General features: G+C 38.7%; 1 protein-coding gene across 2 annotated transcripts in view; it reads right to left on the bottom strand.

Moving 5' to 3' along the window:
* Positions 1-17754, bottom strand: part of ANKS1B (ankyrin repeat and sterile alpha motif domain containing 1B) — a 758303-nt gene that overhangs the window by 378425 nt on the left and 362124 nt on the right. For both annotated transcript variants that reach the window (XM_058568586.1, XM_058568587.1), the window contains exon 10: positions 16095-16260. In XM_058568586.1, coding sequence (XP_058424569.1) covers positions 16095-16260 — 166 coding nt within the window. The remainder of the gene's footprint in view (positions 1-16094; positions 16261-17754) is intronic.

The following is a 17754-nucleotide window of genomic DNA, read 5'->3' as shown; positions in this document are numbered from 1 at the left end:
AAAAGCTATACACCAACAAATTGGATAACCTAGAAGAAATGGATAAATTCTTAGAATTATACAATCTTCCAAAACTGAATCAAGAAGAAATAGAGAATCTGAAAGGACCAATCGCTAGTAAAGATATTGAAACTGTAATCAAAAACTTCCCAGGGCCGGCCCAGTGGTGGAGTGCTTAAGTTCGCATGCTCTGCTTCAGCGGCCTGGTGTTTGCAGTTTCAAATCCCGGGCGTGGACTGACACACCACTCAACAAGCCATCCTGTGGCAGTGTACCACATACAAAATAGAGGAAGATAGGCACAGGTGTTAGGTCAGAGCCAATCTTCCTCAGCAAAAAGAGAACGATTGGCAACAGATGTTAGCTCAGGGCAAATCTTCCTCACCAAAAAAAAGTTCCCAAAAAACGAAAGTCCAGGACCAGATGGCTTCCCCAGGGAATTCTACCACACATTCAAACAAGATTTAATATCTATCTTTCTCAACTCTTCCAAAATATTAAAGAGGACAGGATGCTTCCTAACTCATTTTACAAGGCCAACATTACTCTGAATCCAAAACCAGACAAGGACAACACAAAAAAGGAAAATTACAGGATGATACCACTGATGAATATAGATGTAAAAATCCTGAATAAAATATTAGTAAATGGAATATAACAATACATTAAAAGAATCATACACCACAATCAGGTGAGATTTATTCCAGGGATGCAAGGATGGTTCAATATCCACAAATCAATCAATGTGATACACCACATTAACAAAATGAAGAATAAAAATCACATGATCATCTCAATAGATGCAGAGAAAGCATTTGACAAGATTCAGCAGCCATTTATGATAAAAATTCTGAATAAAATGGGTATAGAAAGTACCTCAACATAATAAAGGCCATATATGACAAACCCACAGCTAACATCATACTCAACAGTGAAAAACCAAAAGCTATTCCTCTGAGAACAGGAACCAGACAAGGATGCCCATTCTTACCAGTCTTATTCAACATAGCTTTGGAAGTCCTAGCCAAGGCAATTAGACAAGAAAAAGAAATAAAGGGATCAAAATTGGAAAGAAAGAAATAAAACTGTCACTATTTGCAGATGACATGATTTTATATACAGAAAACACTAAAGAATCCACCAAAAAACTATTAGAAATAATAAATGAGAGGGGGCGAACTCAAGATGGTGGCGTAAGCAGACTCAGAACTCACCTCCTCCCGTGGACACAGCCAATTTACAACTACTTGTGGAAAAATTACCCCTGAGACAGAACTGAAAACTGGATAAGAGGAACTCCTGCAACAAAGGACAATCCTAATTGAGGTGGAAGAGGCAGAGACTCCCTTCTGGAGAGAAAAAACGCCGCCTTCACAAGCCGCCAGCTTCACAGCCGCAGGGAGCAGTGCACAGGTACGCAGCCCTCCCTGGAGGCGCGGGGCCCTGAGCCGGGGAGCGCCCCCGCTGTGGGCATTTTGTGGACCCAGCAGAATCGAGACCAGCGGCATAATATCTGACTTTGCCTGCTACTAAAACATTGGGGAATACCCCAAGAAAAGCTGGTTCACAAAGAAACGAAAACCGGCTCTTAAAGGGCCCGTGCGCAAACTCACCCATTTCAGAAAGCATCCTAAAATCACCAGAAGGAAAGGTGCACGGTGCTGTAGTGAAAAGAGACTCACCTAATAGGCCCTGAGTGCATCTCGGTGAGAGGTGAGACCTCTCCAGGGACTGGGACATTGGCGGCGGCCATTGTTGTGGCCTGGTGTGGGCATGCTGACACAGACGCCATTGGGGTTCTCCCTGAGGCCTGCTAGCCCAAGTCTGCCCCACCCGCTAGAGCACTGATTTAATCCAGCACAGCCAGGGCAGGCAGCCCACCCTAGAGACTGGCCCCACGCAACAACAAGCCCTCAGGCAACTTGTGGGCCTGCATAGATTGGTGACTGGATTCTCTGCAGCCTGGCAACTTAGCCGACTTGAGCGGGGCAGCATGTGCACAAGGAGCGGGTGGAGAGTGTGAGGTGGTGGCAGAGCATGTGGGGCTCCCGCCGTGGAGAGACTGGGTCCACTTCGGGAGGTCGGGGCGGGCACACGGGGCAGGACTGTGTTGACTGTATGTGTGGACCTGTGGGCGGCAGGGCTTGTCATCTGCAGAAGACTTGTGTTTCTCAAAGACTCACATAGGGGGTTTGCCCCACCTTCCAAAGCCTGAAACAATTGGGTGCTCCTGTGCCTGAGGCCAGCCCCACCCAGCTGCAATCCTCAGAGAGCTGACAAGAGACTTAATAGGCTAGAGGCTTACAGCAATTGTAAGGCCTTGAGCCTAACAACCTGCCACGCTGGGGGCCTACTCATTTAAAAGAAATACTGCAACACAAATGTGGTATTAGAACTTGCAGCCCACTGTGCTAAGGCTTCCCACACCTGATAAAGAGACTGAAGGGCCCACAACAACTACAAGCAGCTGAGCATTACAACAGCTGGCCAGGGGCATAACTCGGCCTCCCTGGGTGCCTACAGGGAGAGCAAACAGGCCACAACAGAAGGACACACGTAGCCCACATAGGGGTCACCACTGGAACATTGAGAACTGAGGGAAGCACACTGGAAGCCTCCTAAGGCATCACTTACATAAGGTCACCTATCCAAGAGCAGGAGACGTAGCTGACCTACCTAATACGTGGACACAAGCACAGGGAAAGAGGCAAAATGAGGAGGCAAAAGAATACATTCCAAGTAAGGGAACAGGACAAAACCCCAGAAAAGGAACTAAGTGAAACAGAAATGAGCAACCTACCCGACAGAGAGTTCAAACAAAGAGTGTTAAGGTTGCTCACTGATCTGGGGAGAAGAATAGATGAACTCAGTGAGAATGTCAACATAGAAATGGAAGATATAAAAAAGAACCAATCAGAAATGAAGAATACAATACTGGAAATGAAAAATACATTAGAGGGACTCAAAAGCAGAGTAGAAGATACAGAAGAATGGATCTGTGAGCTGGACGAAAGACTAGAAGAAAATACCCAAGGTGAACAGGTAAAAGGGAAAGGAATTAAAAAGAGTGAGGACAGTCTAAGGGACCTCTGGGACAACATCAAGCGCACTAACATCCGTGTTATAGGTGACCCGGAAGGAGTAGAGCGAGACAAGGGGGCAGAGCATCTATTTCAAGAAATAATAGATGAAAACTTCCCTAACCTAAGGAAGGAAACAGACATCCAGGTACAGGAAGCACAGAGAGCCCCAAACAAGATAAACCCAAAGAGGCCCACACCAAGACACAAGATAATCAAAATGTCCAGAATTAAAGATAAAGAGAGAATCCTAAAAGCCGCAAGAGAATGTCAAGTTACATGCAAAGGAAACCCCATAAGGCTATCAGCTGACTTCTCAGCAGAAACCTTACAGGCTAGAAGAGAATGGCACGATATATTTAAAGTGCTAAAAGAAAAAAACTTACAGCCAAGAATACTCCACCCAGCAAGGTTATCATTCAAAATGGAAGGAGAGATGAAAAATTTCCCAGACAAGCAAAAATTAAAGGAGTTTGTCACCAAGAAACCAGTGCTACAAGAAATGGTAAAGGGACTGATTTAAGGGGAAAAGAGAAGACCACAAATAGGAAAAATTATCTATTTCCATGATAAGAACGTAATGGATACAAATGCACATAAAAGAGGTTAGATATGATATCAAAAACAGAAAAGGAGGGAGAAGGGGAGTTAAAGAGTACAGCTTTCAGACAGAGGTCAAACTAAAGTGACCATCAATTCTGTATAGAAGAAGAAAGGAACAGAGAAGGACTACTAAAACACTGAGAAAAATAAAAAGTTAAAAAATGGCAGTAAGTACATACTTATCAATAGCTACTTTAAACGTCAATGGACTAAATGCTGCAATTAAAAGGCATAGGGCGGCGGACTGGATAAAAAAACAAGACTCATATATATGCTGCATACAAGAGACACACTTCAGACCTAAAGACACTCACAAACTGAAAGTGAAGGGATGGAAAAAGATACTACACGCAAATGGCAATGAAAAGAAAGCTGGGGTAGCAGTACTCATATCAGACAAAATAGACTTTAAAACAAAAACTGTAAAAAGAGGCAAAGAAGGGCATTACATAGTGATCAAGGGAACAATTCAACAAGAGGATATAACACTTGTAAATATCTACGCACCCAATGTAGGTGCACCTAAATATATGAAGCAATTATTAACAGACATAAAAACAGAAATAGACAGTAATACAATAATAGTAGGGGACTTGAACACTCCACTTACACCAACGGATAGATCATCCAAACAGAAGATCAATAAGGAAACATTGGCCTTAAACGACACACTAGAACAGGTGGACCTAGTAGATATATACAGAGCATTCCATCCAAAAACCGAAGAATACACGGTCTTTTCAAATGCACATGGAACATTCTCCAGGATTGATCACATATTAAGCCACAAAACAAGTCTCCATAAATTTAAGAAGATTGAAATAATACCAAGCATCTTTTCTGACCACAACGGTATGAAACTAGAAATCAACTATAGGAAGAAAATCAGAAAAGCCACAAATACGTGGAGATTAAACAAAATGCTACTGAACAACGACTGGGTTAACGCAGAAATCAAAGAAGAAATCAAAAAATACCTGGAGACAAATGAAAATGAAAATACGACATGCCAGAATTTATGGGATACAGCAAAAGCGGTTCTAGAGGGAAGTTTATAGCAATACAGGCCTATCTCAACAAACAAGAAAAATCTCAAATAAACAATCTAACAATGCACCTAAAGGAACTGGAAAAAGAAGACCAAACCAAGCCCAAAATCAGTAGAAGAAGGGAAATAATAAAAATCAGAGCAGAAATAAATGAAATAGAGACGAATAAAACAATAGAAAAAATTAATAAAACCAAGAGCTGGTTCTTTGAAAAGATTAACAAAATTGACAAACCTTTAGCTAGACTCACCAAGAAAAAAAGAGAGAAGGCACAAATAAGTAAAATAAGAAATGAAAGAGGAGAGGTTACAACAGACACCTCAGAAATACAAAAGATTATATAAGAGAATACTATGAAAAGCTATAGGCCAACAAATTCGACAATCTGGAAGAAATGGATAAATTCTTAGAATCATACAATCTTCCAAAACTGGATCAAGAAGAAGTAGAGAATTTGAATAGACCAATCACCAGTAAGGAGATCGAAACAGTAATCAAAAACCTCCCCAAAATTAAAAGTCCAGGACCAGACGGCTTCCCTGGTGAATTCTACCAAACATTCAAAGAAGACTTAATACCTATCTTTCTCAAACTCTTCCAAAAAATTGAGGAGGGGGGGAAGCTCCCTAACTCATTCTATGAAGCTGACATTACCCTGATACCAAAACCAGACAAAGACAACACAAAAAAAGAAAATTACAGGCCAATATCACTGATGAACATCGATGCGAAAATCCTCAACAAAATACTAGCAAATCGCATACAACAATACGTTAAACAGATTATACACCATGATCAAGTGGGATTTACTCCAGGTATGCAGGGATGGTTTAACGTTCGCAAATTGATCAACGTAATACACCACATTAATAAAATGAAGAACAAAAATCACATGATCATCTCAATAGATGCAGAGAAAGCATTTGACAAGATACAGCATCCATTTATGATAAAAACTCTGAATAAAATGGGGATAGAAGGAAAGTACCTCAACATAATAAAGACCATATATGAGAAACCCACAGCTAATATCATCCTCAATGGTGAAAAACTGAAAGCTATCCCTCTAAGAACAGGAACCAGACAAGGATGCCCACTCTCACCACTCCTATTTAACATAGTACTGGAAGTTCTAGCCAGAGCAATCAGGGGAGAGAAAGAAATGAAAGGGATCCAAATTGGAAAGGAAGAAGTGAAACTGTCACTATTTGCAGATGACATCATTTTATATATAGAAAACCCTAAACAATCCACCAGAAAACTTTTAGAAGTAATAAATGAATATGGTAAACTTGCAGGATACAAAATCAACATACAAAAATCAGTTGCATTTCTGTACACTAACAACGAAGTAGCAGAAAGAGAAATTAAGAATACCATTCCATTTCCAATTGCAAGAAAAAGAATAAAATACCTAGGAATAAACTTAACCAAAGAGGTGAAAGATCTGTACACCGAAAACTATAAAACATTGCTGAAACAAATTGAAGAAGACACAAAGAAATGGAAAGATATTCCGGGCTCTTGGATTGGAAGAATTAACATAGTTAAGATGTCCATATTTCCTAAAGCAATCTATAGATTCAATGCAATCCCTATCAAAGTTCCAACAACATTTTTCACAGAAATAGAACAAAGAATCCTAAAATTTATATGGAACAACAAAAGACCCCAAATAGCTAAAGGAATCCTGAGAAAAAAGAACAAAGCTGGAGGTATCACACTCCCTGATTTCAAAATATACTACAAAGCTATAGTAACCAAAACAGCATGGTACTGGCACAAAAACAGACACACAGATCAATGGAACAGAATCGAAAGCCCAGAGATAAACCCACACATCTATGGACAGCTAATCTTTGACAAAGGAGCCAAGAACATACAATGGAGAAAAGAAAGTCTCTTCAACAAATGGTGTTGGGAAAACTGGATAGCCACATGCAAAAAAATGAAAGTAGACCCTTACCTTACACCATACACAAAAATTAACTCCAAATGGATTAAAGACTTGAATGTAAGACCTGAAACTATGAAACTTCTAGGAGAAAACACAGGCAATACGCTCTTCGACATCGGTCTTAGCAACATCTTTTCAAGCACCATGTCTGACCGGGCAAAAGAAACAATAGAAAAAATAAACAAATGGGACTACATCAAACTAAAAAGCTTCTGCACAGCAAAGGAAACCACCAACAAAATGAAAAGACAACCTAACAATTGGGAGAAGATATTTGCAAACCATACATCTGATAAGGGCTTAATCTCCATAATATATAAAGAACTCATGCATCTCAACAACAAAAAAACTACCAACCCAATTAAAAAATGTGCAAAAGAACTAAACAGACATTCCTCCAAAGAAGATATACAGATGGCCAACAGACACATGAAAAGATATTCAAAATCACTAACTATCAGGGAAATGCAAATCAAAACTACAATGAGATATCACCTCACGCCCATCAGAATGGCTATAATTAACAAGACAGGAAACAACATGTGTTGGAGAGGATGTGGGGAGAAGGGAACTCTCATACACTGTTGGTGGGAGTGCAAACTGGTGCAGCCACTATGGAAAACAGTATGGAGATTCCTCAAAAAAATCAAGGATAGAACTACTATATGATCCAGCTATTCCACTGTTGGGTATTTATCCAAAGAACTTGAAAACACCAATTTGTAAAGGTACATGCACCCCTGTGTTCATTGCAGCGTCATTCACAATAGCCAAGACTTGGAAGCAACCTAAGTGCCCATCAAGGGACGAATGGATAAAGAAGATGTGGTATATATACACAATGGAATACTACTCAGCCATAAGAAACGATGAAATCCAGCCATTTGTGACAACATGGATGGACATTGAGGGTATCATGCAAAGTGAAATAAGTCAGAGGGAGAAGGTCAAATACCGTATGATTTCCTTCATTAAGTAGTAGATAATAACAACAATAAACAAACACATAGAGACAGAGATTGGATTGGTGGTTACCAGAGGGGAAGAGGGGAGGAAGGAGGGTGAAAGGGATAATTCGGTACATGTGTGTGGTGATGGGTTGTAATTAGTATTTGGGTGGTGAACATGATGTAATCTATGCAGAAATAAAAGTATAATGATGTGCACCTGAAATTTTTACAATGTTATAAACCAATGTTACTGCAATAAACAAAAAATTTAAAAAAAAACTATAAATAAATAAATAAATAAATGAATGAAGACAGTAAATTTGCAGGGTACAAAATCAACATAAAAAAATCAGTTCTGTTTCTATACACTAAAAACAAAATAGCTGAAAAAGAAATCAAGAATATGAGTCCATTTACAAACACAATAAAAGAATAAAATACCTAGGAATAAATTTAACCAAGGAGATGAAAGACCTGTATCCTAAAAACTATAAAATATTGTTGAAAGAAATTGAAGAAGAAACAAAGAAATGGAAAAATATTCCATGCTCATGGATTGGAAGAATCAACATGGTTAAAATGTCCATACTACCTAAAGCAATCTACAGATTCAAAACAGTCCCTATCAAGTTTCTAATGATATTTTTCATGGAAATAGAACAAAGTATCCTAAAATTTATATGGAACGATGAAAGACCACATATAGCCAAAGCAATCCTGAGAAAAAAGAACGAAGCTCATTATCCCTGCTTTCAAAGGATACTACAAAGCCACAGTAATCCAAACAGCACGGTATCGGCAGAAAACAGACACACAGGTCAATGAAACAGAATTTAGAATGCAGAAATAAACCCACGCATTTACAGAGAACTAATTTTCAACAAAGGAAGTCAAGAACATACAATGAAGAAAGGAAAGTCTCTTCCATAGATGGTGCTGGGAAAACTGGATAGCCACATGGAAAAAAATGACACTAGGTCACTATCTTACACCATACACAAAAGTTAATTCAAAATGGATTAAAGACTTGAATGTAAGACCTTAAACCATAAACCTCCTAGAAGAAAACATAGGCAGTATGCTCTTTAACATCAATCTTTGCAGTGTCTTTTTGAATAGGTCTCCTCAGGCAAGGGAAATTAAAGAAAAAATAAACAAATGGGACTATATCAAACTAAAAAGATTCTGCATGGAAAAAGAAACCATCAACAAAATGAAAAGGCAACCTACCAACTGGGAGAAGATATTTGCAAATCATATATCTGATAAAGGGTTAATCTCCAAAATATATAAAGAACTCATACAACTCAACAACAACAACAAAAAAACCCAAATGACCCAATTAAAAAATGGGCAGAGGATCCAAACAGACATATTTCCAAAGAAGATATACAGATGGCCAACAGGTACATGAAAAGACGTTCAACATCACTAATTATTAGGGAAATACAAATCAAAACCACAATGAGATATCACCTCACACTCATTGGAATGGCTATTATTAAAAAGACAAGAAATAAGTGTTGCAGAGGATGTGGAAAAAAGGAAGGCTCATATACTGCTGGTGGGAATGTAAATTGGTGCAGCCACTATGGACAACAGTATGGAGATTCCTCAAAAAATTAAAAACATAACTACTATATGATCTAGCTATTCCACTTTTAGAACAGGAAAACACTAATTCAAAAAGATTTATGTACCCCTATGTTCACTGAAGCATTATTCACAATAGCCAAGACTTTTAAACAATCTAAGTGCCCATTCATGGATGAATGGCTAAAGAATATGTGATACACACACACACACACACACACACACACACACACACACACAATGGAATACTACTCAGCCATAAAAAAGATGAAATCTTGCCATTTGCGACAACTTGCATGGACACTGAGGGTATTATGCTAAGTGAAATAAGTCATACAGAGAAAGCCAAATACCATTATTATTTCACTTATATGCAAAGATAAAAACACAACAACAACCACAACAAATAAACACATAGATACAGAGAATAGACTGGTGGTTACCAGAGGGGAAGGAGGGCTGAGGGAAGGCTAAAGGGGTAAGGGGACACATGTGTATGGCGACAGATGGCAACTAGACTTTTGGTGGTGAACATGATGTAGTCTACACAGAAGTTGAAATATAATGATGTACACCAAAACTTATATAATGTTATAAACCAATGTTACCTCCATAAAAAAATAAAGGAAAAAAAGACAACCAATCATTACGGATTAAGTCTGGATCAGTCGAGCAAACTGGCTTCTGTTATACTGAATCCACATGATTGAACACAATTGGGGAAAATCATATATCCATGCAAATTAACTCTTACCCCACTTAAAAAACAATAACAAGCAACTCAAGCACTGTGGGAATTAGTATTTTCCAAAAGTGGCTGCAAGAATATCTTCTTATAATGTGACTTTAGTAACACTTTTCCATAAAGGAGATGGGGGGATTAAATTCCCTCTACTTAAATATAGGCAGGCTCTTGACTACAATGAAAGTGTGGTTGACTTCTGAGGCTAAATCATAAAAAGTAATACAGCTTCTGCCTCATTCTCTTAAGATGCTTGCTTCTGGAACCCCATCACATACCATGAGGAAGTCTAAGAAGGCCATGCTAGCCATATGAGTAAGGATCAGCCTTGAGAATGAATCCTCTAGCCCCCAGTCAATCTGCCCCAGTTGAAACCACTTGGGGCAGAAAGAAGCTATCCTGGCTGAGCTCTCCCCAAATTGCAGATGCATAAGAAAAATAAATTATTGTTGTTGTTTTAACTCACTACGTGTTGAGGTGGTTTGTTATGCAACAATCAATACCCAGAACAGATTTTGATACTTGGAAATGGAGTGCTGTCATAAAAAAATCTAAAACATGCATCATTAACTTTGTGACTGGGCAGCAGGCAGAAGCTGGAAGGGCCTCAAAGTGAGTGATTGTGAAAGGCTGAGAGGCCAAGGAGAGGATTTGTGGGAGACCAAAGAGCTATAAGAAAGCTGTTGGTGAAAGCTTAAAGGAAAGTAAATGTAATTGGAAGCTAAAAGCAAAGATTCATTTGTTATGTAGTAATGAAAAGTTTGGCCAGATTGACATCTGCAGTAACATGGAAAATAGCAAGTGAACAAAATGAACTCTATGATCTAGCTAAGATTTCCAGGCAGGATACTTATAATGCAACCTAGCTGATTCTGGCTGTGTATGATAAAATGCAAGCAGAGAGAAAGGAACTAAAGAATGGTCAACTGAACACAAAGGCACCAGAAATTTCTGAGTCCAAAAAATAAAAAAAATAAAGAAGGGGCTGGGCCGGTGGCGCAAGTGGTTAAGTGCGCGCGCTCCGCTGCGGCGGCCCGGGGTTCACTGGTTCGGATCCCGGGTGTGCACCAATGCACCGCTTGTCAGGCCATGCTGTGGCTGCGTCCCATATAAAGTAGAGGAAGATGGGCATAGACGTTGGCCCAGGGCCAGTTTTCCTCCTCAAAAAAAAGAGGAGGATTGGTAGATGTTAGCTCAGGGCCGATCTTCCTCACAAAAAAAATAAATAAATAAAGAAGAAACTGGTTTCTTATTTCCACCTGCTCCAATTGCAAGCAATTCTCAAATTAAGAAGGTCAATAATCAAATCTGAGTGGGATTATAAAATCATTTGTTAAGACCTAAGAGAGCTCTCAGGTGGTGCTTCACTGAAGCTTTAAGCCAGACAAAAGACCCTCTAAAGATTTTCAAGGGTGTGCCTCATAGATCCTCTCTGTTCAACAGTAGAGTTTCTAAGAATCTTAAGGACATTGTCTTACTGAAGTCTCATCAGGAGCCCAAGGTAGAGAAAAGCTTATCTGGAATATAAACTTTTGTCTAATGGAGTGGAATGTAAATTGGAACACAAAAGTTTTAAAAGAAATTATATCAGCTCGGACTGGAAGGAACAGAGATTGCACAAAATGAAAAGAGGTCTTTGACCCCTAATCTTTTACAGGCAGAAAGCAGGTGAGAAAGATACTCAGCAGTAAACATGGGCTACTTTTTATGGAAAAGGAAGAATGACTAGAGGGTGGGACCAAGAGCCACAGAGAACAATTCCTACACCATAAGACCAAGCCTCAATCAAGGAACTGGGCCTGATTAGATTCTGAATTGCCATAGACTAGTGATTGCTGTGTGCCCTGTTTTCCCTGTATTAGAATGGGCATGTCAATTGTGGTTTTCCTATGCCTGCCCTATCATTATATGTTGGGTGTGTAGGAGAGGAAACTGATAACTTGTTTCTTTAGTTCACTGATCATCATTACCAAGAGCAAAGGTAATCAAGGACCTTACCATAAGAACTTCACCAGGGAGACTCTTGCACATCTGAACCTAGACTTGGAGCTCATGATGTAATGGGCTGATGTTTGGGGATCCTGAAGGAAGAAACTAATGTAATTTGTATATAAAAGGATATAAATTATTGTGCCCAGAGGGCAGAGCATGGCAGATTGTATTTTCTGAAAATAACAGCAAAAATATCTCCCATCCTATATTACAAAGTGACTTTGACACTCCTTCCATCAAGAAATGGGGTTCACTTCCTTTGAATCTGAGTGGGCTTGGGACTATAGTAGAAGTGATTATCTGTGACTTCTAAGGCTAGATAATAAAAATGATAACAGCTTCCACCTATTTCTTTTGGGATGCTCACTCCCAGAGTCCAGCCAGTACATCATAAGGAAACCCAAGCAGTCCATGGAAAGGAAAAATGATCCTCAGGCTACAGCCTCAGCCAAGCTCTCAGCCAACACCAACTTGCCAGCCATATGAGTGGGCCACCTTGAAAGTGGGTCTTCTGTCCCCCAGTTGAGCAGCCCCAGCTCATGTGGCACAGACAAGCTGTCCCTGTCAAATGATCCTGGGAAAACCTGCAGATTTGTGAGCAAAATAAATGACTGATATTACTCTAAGTCAGTACATTTTGGGGCATCTTGTTAAATAGCAATAAATAACAGATACAGACATCATCTCTTCTATGAATTCTTCCTCAAACTCCCAAGCGGGGTTAAATGTTGCTCTTTCCTGATCCCAAAGCACTCCTTGTGTAACATTATCTTAGCGCTTATTATACTCTATTGAAATTAACTGTTCACTTGTCTGCCTCCATGTGAGTGCAAGGGGAGGCCTGTGCCTTTTTGGAAAATTAGCTCCTCAAATATATTACTTTTGCCCCATTTTCTCTCTCCTTTCCTTCTGGAACATTGATTAGACAAGTTAGAATTTCTCAGTATATCCTCTAAGTCTCTTAGCTTCTCTTTCATATTTTTCATCTCTTTGTCTCTTTAAGCAGCATTCTGAAAAACTTCTGACCTAATTTCCAGCTTATTAACTCTCTCTTCAGCTGAATCTAATCTAATTTGTTTTTTCCTCTCAAATATGCTAGGTCACTTTTTATAGTTTTATTCCTCAAAATACCTTCAAGCTTATCTTTTTTTTATTTATAATAGCATTGGCATCTTGAAGTCAGCATCTGATAATTCCAATATTTGTGGATCTGTCCCTTCTTGTTTCTATTGTTTCCCATTCGGGGAATCCTTTCAGGCTTAATTATTGTAAACTGCTAATTTTAATTGGAAAAATATTTATAGGAATTATCTGGGGCCTAGGAAGAGAGCATATTCCTCTCTAGAGGGATTACATTTGCTTCTGCTTGATGCCTGAGGGTATTACTTTAAACTAAATTCATGGATTGACGTTTTTGGGACCATCTAGGTGATATAAATTTTAGGTACAAATCTGTGTGAGGACCAGTTTGTGGTAATAACTCCTCAGGAATTTCCCCCCGCCTTGTTCTGCTTACAACAAATCACCTTCCCTTAAAGTCTCCTTGGGGTAGGGGTTATGGGGAAGGATTGTTTCTGATTACTGTGATGGTGTAGCCCCTGGAGTCCCAGCAGTATGGAAGAAAGATTTCCTATTACAGTCTTTATGTTGGGCAGGCACAGAGATTTGTTTTCTGTATACAAACCTACAGAGGCCTGGAGCTTCAAAGTTCAACAGCAGGTTCAGCAAATTCCCTCAGGACAAAAGTGGCCTTAGTGTTCCACTGGCTTCCCACCCTCACCAGTGTTTGGGCTTGATTACTTCTTACTAACCTACTAATAAAAAGTTCCTAAGTTAAATGTTATTTGATATATATAATTTTCTGGTCACCTTTTTGATGCTATTAAGAAGTTTTTCTTTTCTGTATTTTTATCCAGCATGTTTGTTTTCAGCAGGAGAGTTGCTCTGAGCCCAATCAGTCCTCCTGCTTGGGTCCATGTCTTTTTCATTCCTCTATCCTCAGCATGTAGAACAGTGCCTGGCACATGAAGGAACTCAACTCATGTTGAATTGTTTAATGAAGAAATCCCTGTCTTCTTTGACTCTTTCATTCCTGCCTCCATCACCCCTGACACACCCCTACACTGTGCCCTAATTAAAGCTCTTTTGCATTTTCATACATATATGCTCTCCATTTTCCTATGTTAACTGAGCTTTCCCCCTGATTTCCCCACTATTTCCTTCAATATTTCTCCTATGGAAGATTTTTCATTCTCATCAACCCCCCTAGTTTGGGATCAGCATTGTCTTCCCTCTCCATCACTGCTTCTGGATCACTCACAGTTCTTCTGCCTCCATCCAAAATCTGCTGCTCATCTAAAGATTTGGCTATCCTATTATAACATTCTTTTCTGTATTTTATTGCTATCATACGTGGACTTCCAGTCATACCTCCACATTTCTTGAGAATTTCAGTACTTGGTTCACAATTTCTGCTCCATTTCATCTCCTAACATAATGCAGCACTGTAACATAGTATTTAAGAGCACAAGTTGGACAATCCAAGTTTAAGTCCCAGATCCATTCCTTATAAACATGTAACCTTGGGAAGTTACCTAATATTTCACTGCCTCAGTTTCCTCATCTGTAAACTGGGGATAATGATATTATTACCTTACTGCATTGTAAGAATTATATGAAAAAACGTATATAAAGCACTTAAAACAGTATCTGGCACATAGTACATGCTCAACAAATTTTAAGTATTTTCATTATTATGCTCTTACATCATCCTAAAAATCTTCCTTCTGCATGTTTATGATTCATACAAAACCCTAGCCTCAATGCTGTTCAAAAGCCTATTTGTTCACTTCTATAAAAATTTTATAAAATTCCCTCGCTTATTATCTGAAATGGCTTTTCTGAATTTTAATTTAACCCTTCTCAAGACCTAGCTCTTCTTTTCAGCTAATGACCTTTTATCTCTTACCCAGACTGAATCCATTTGGAAATACATATTTCAGAATTTCTCTATATTCATAACCATGCTCTCTTCTCTCTTCTCTCTGGGGGAAGCAAAGTCTGTGTTTTCTTAGACTTGCTCAATCTTAACTTATACCTATTCTGTTCTCTCTACTTATTCTTTATCTTCAATCCCTTGGTCTCCACCAGCAAATTCCTCCAACTTCTAAACTTGGACCTAGTCTTACCCTTCAAATAAACTAGGCATTTCTCCCCTGTACTTCTTTCTTCTCATGTTACCATCATATCTCTTCTTCTAATCATCTTGAAAGGGTAATCTGTATTCTCCACTCTCATTCCCTTATTTCCCATTTCCCAGTGTCTCACTGTTAACTTCCAGAAATCTGGTTTTATCACATCACTTCTAAAACTGACTTTTCAAAAATAAGCACCAATTTGGATCGTCAAACCAAAAATAGCCTCTCTTCAGAATTTTTCTTACCATTCCTCTGCAGCATTGAATTTGTTGACCACCCACTTGAAACTTTTCCCCCTCATTCACTTTCATGTAACTATCCTGCATTCTTTCGTAGAGGCAGTGGTTAAGTAAAAGAAAGGAAATACGCAGCCAAACACTCATGTTGAAGCAAAGGCCTCACCATGTATTGATCTTAAATAAGACACTTAACTCCAATTTCCTTATCTGTAAAATGGGTATAATATTTGCTTGTTTCGTTCACTAGTATATAATACAAATAAATAAAATAATAGATCTGAAAATACCATACAGATATAAAATATACAAAGTAGCTGAGTACACTTTGATAACCTGAAAACAGATAGCACGCAGAAAAGTATATTAAAATTCTCTTGCTACCAAATCTGCTATGAAGTTCTGAAGGACCCAAAGCTTTGTATCTGACCTAGAAGGTTTTTCACTATTGAAAGTACCTTCACCAAGGCAGTACCTCTCCCATGAGGGATCTTGCTAGGAAGTTAAGCAAGTTCACATCAAAAACCCTTTGACTCACCTGGACTCAACTTCAAAATGCAAAAAATAATTATTGAGACTATAATGGGGCACTTTCATTTTGAAAATATTGTGAGAAATCAAAATACTAATGATACATATTTATATATACAAGCATGAAAACTGAATTGATCCATTGTGAATAAGAAATGTATTACCAGTTCTTGGGGAAGGGGCCCTGGCAATTTCTAAGGAGCAGGGTTTCTTTGTAACTGCTGTGTCCGTGAGATCACATAGAAAGTTCTCATTTTCTGAAGGAAATGTATCCAGGGAAGCAGATGGTACAATTTCCATAGTGTAATTCCTCTTCTTTGGATAGGACTCCTGAAAGGAAGGAGAAGAAATAAAAATAGCTTTGTGATAAAGACACAGCCTGTTTAATTTATAAAAACTAGAAAAGATAATCAGGTTCATTGGTTCTTCTGAGAGTGATTGAGAGGTGATAATTTATCTGTTTGAATAAGTTATGCAATCATGTAACCCCAATATTATCAGTGATCTTTCTAGAAGGGTCCTTACGATTTGGTTCCCCTGAATTTATCACTCAACAAGTAAAGTTCATGATCTCTTTAGTAATATATATCTATTTTCCAGCTGTGGCATAAATTGGTGCTTACCTAATCAGTAGTCACTCCCAAGACTTGACTCCTTTGCTTGCTTCCTAGAGATAGCCATACGACTCAATTTTGGACAGTTAGATGTAAGGAGAAATTTGCTGGGAGGCTTCTGGAAAAGTATTTTTCCCCAGAGAAAAGACGTGCAAGGAGGCTCTTTCAGAACCTTGGCCATTCCTCTCTGGATATAGTTTTGATGCCTGGAGCTAGGGCAGGCATGTTGTGACTGTAAGACAATAAGCCTAAGATCAAATAGGTAACAGGCCAAGAATGGCAACAAAAGGATAACAAGGGACTGGGACTTTGATGATATCATTGAGATACTCAAATAGCCCCAGGACTGGTTTCTGCAGGCTCCATAAGTAAATAATAAAGTTCATATTGTTTGAGCCATTACTAATTGCTAATTGGATTTTCTGTCATTTAGATGTAAAAGTATTCCCACACAACACACCAGTATTTTTCTTTGTGGATATTGTTAACTAATATACTAAGGTTACTTTTTTTCAGCTTAGGATAAAACTAAGGTCCAATTCTTTTTTTTTTTTTTTTTAATTTATTTATTTTTCCCCCAAAGCCCCAGTAGATAGTTGTATGTCACAGCTGCACATCCTTCTAGTTGCTGCACGTGGGACACGGCCTCAGCATGACTAGAGAAGCGGTGCGTCGGTGCGCGCCCGGGATCCGAACCCGGGCCGCCAGCAGCGGAGCTCGCGCACTTAACCGCCAAGCCATGGGGCCGGCCCCTAAAGTCCAATTCTATACTACTGACTCTTCAATATATTATTAAAATTGGAATTCATTTCATTTTACAAGATCTTATGTTCTTCTACAAGATATTAGTTGGTCAACAAATATTATTGGGCATCTATCATATACATCTAGGACTGTGCTAAGTGCTGGAGATTTTTAAAAACTAAGAGTAAGACGTAACCCTTGCCTTCAGAAAGTTCATAGTTTACTAGAGAAAAAAATTCTTCATGATGAATTTTATAACTAATCATGTTTTATTTTTGACATTTGTTATCTTTATAAAGCTTAATTCACTATCAAAAGAAAAAGACAAATAAGAAAAAAATAAACTCACTTTCAAAAAATCTTCCAAGATATATCTAAGGGTTGGTAAAGATTTAGTACAAGTTCTTATTTTTTCTATAATGATATTTACAGTACAGTAGAATAAGTATTCAAGGTCAGTGTAATT

The sequence above is a fragment of the Diceros bicornis genome, chromosome 25 (assembly GCF_020826845.1).
Source record: "Diceros bicornis minor isolate mBicDic1 chromosome 25, mDicBic1.mat.cur, whole genome shotgun sequence".
Taxonomy (NCBI): Eukaryota; Metazoa; Chordata; class Mammalia; order Perissodactyla; family Rhinocerotidae; genus Diceros; species Diceros bicornis.
This window is presented reverse-complemented; position numbering and strand designations above follow the sequence as displayed.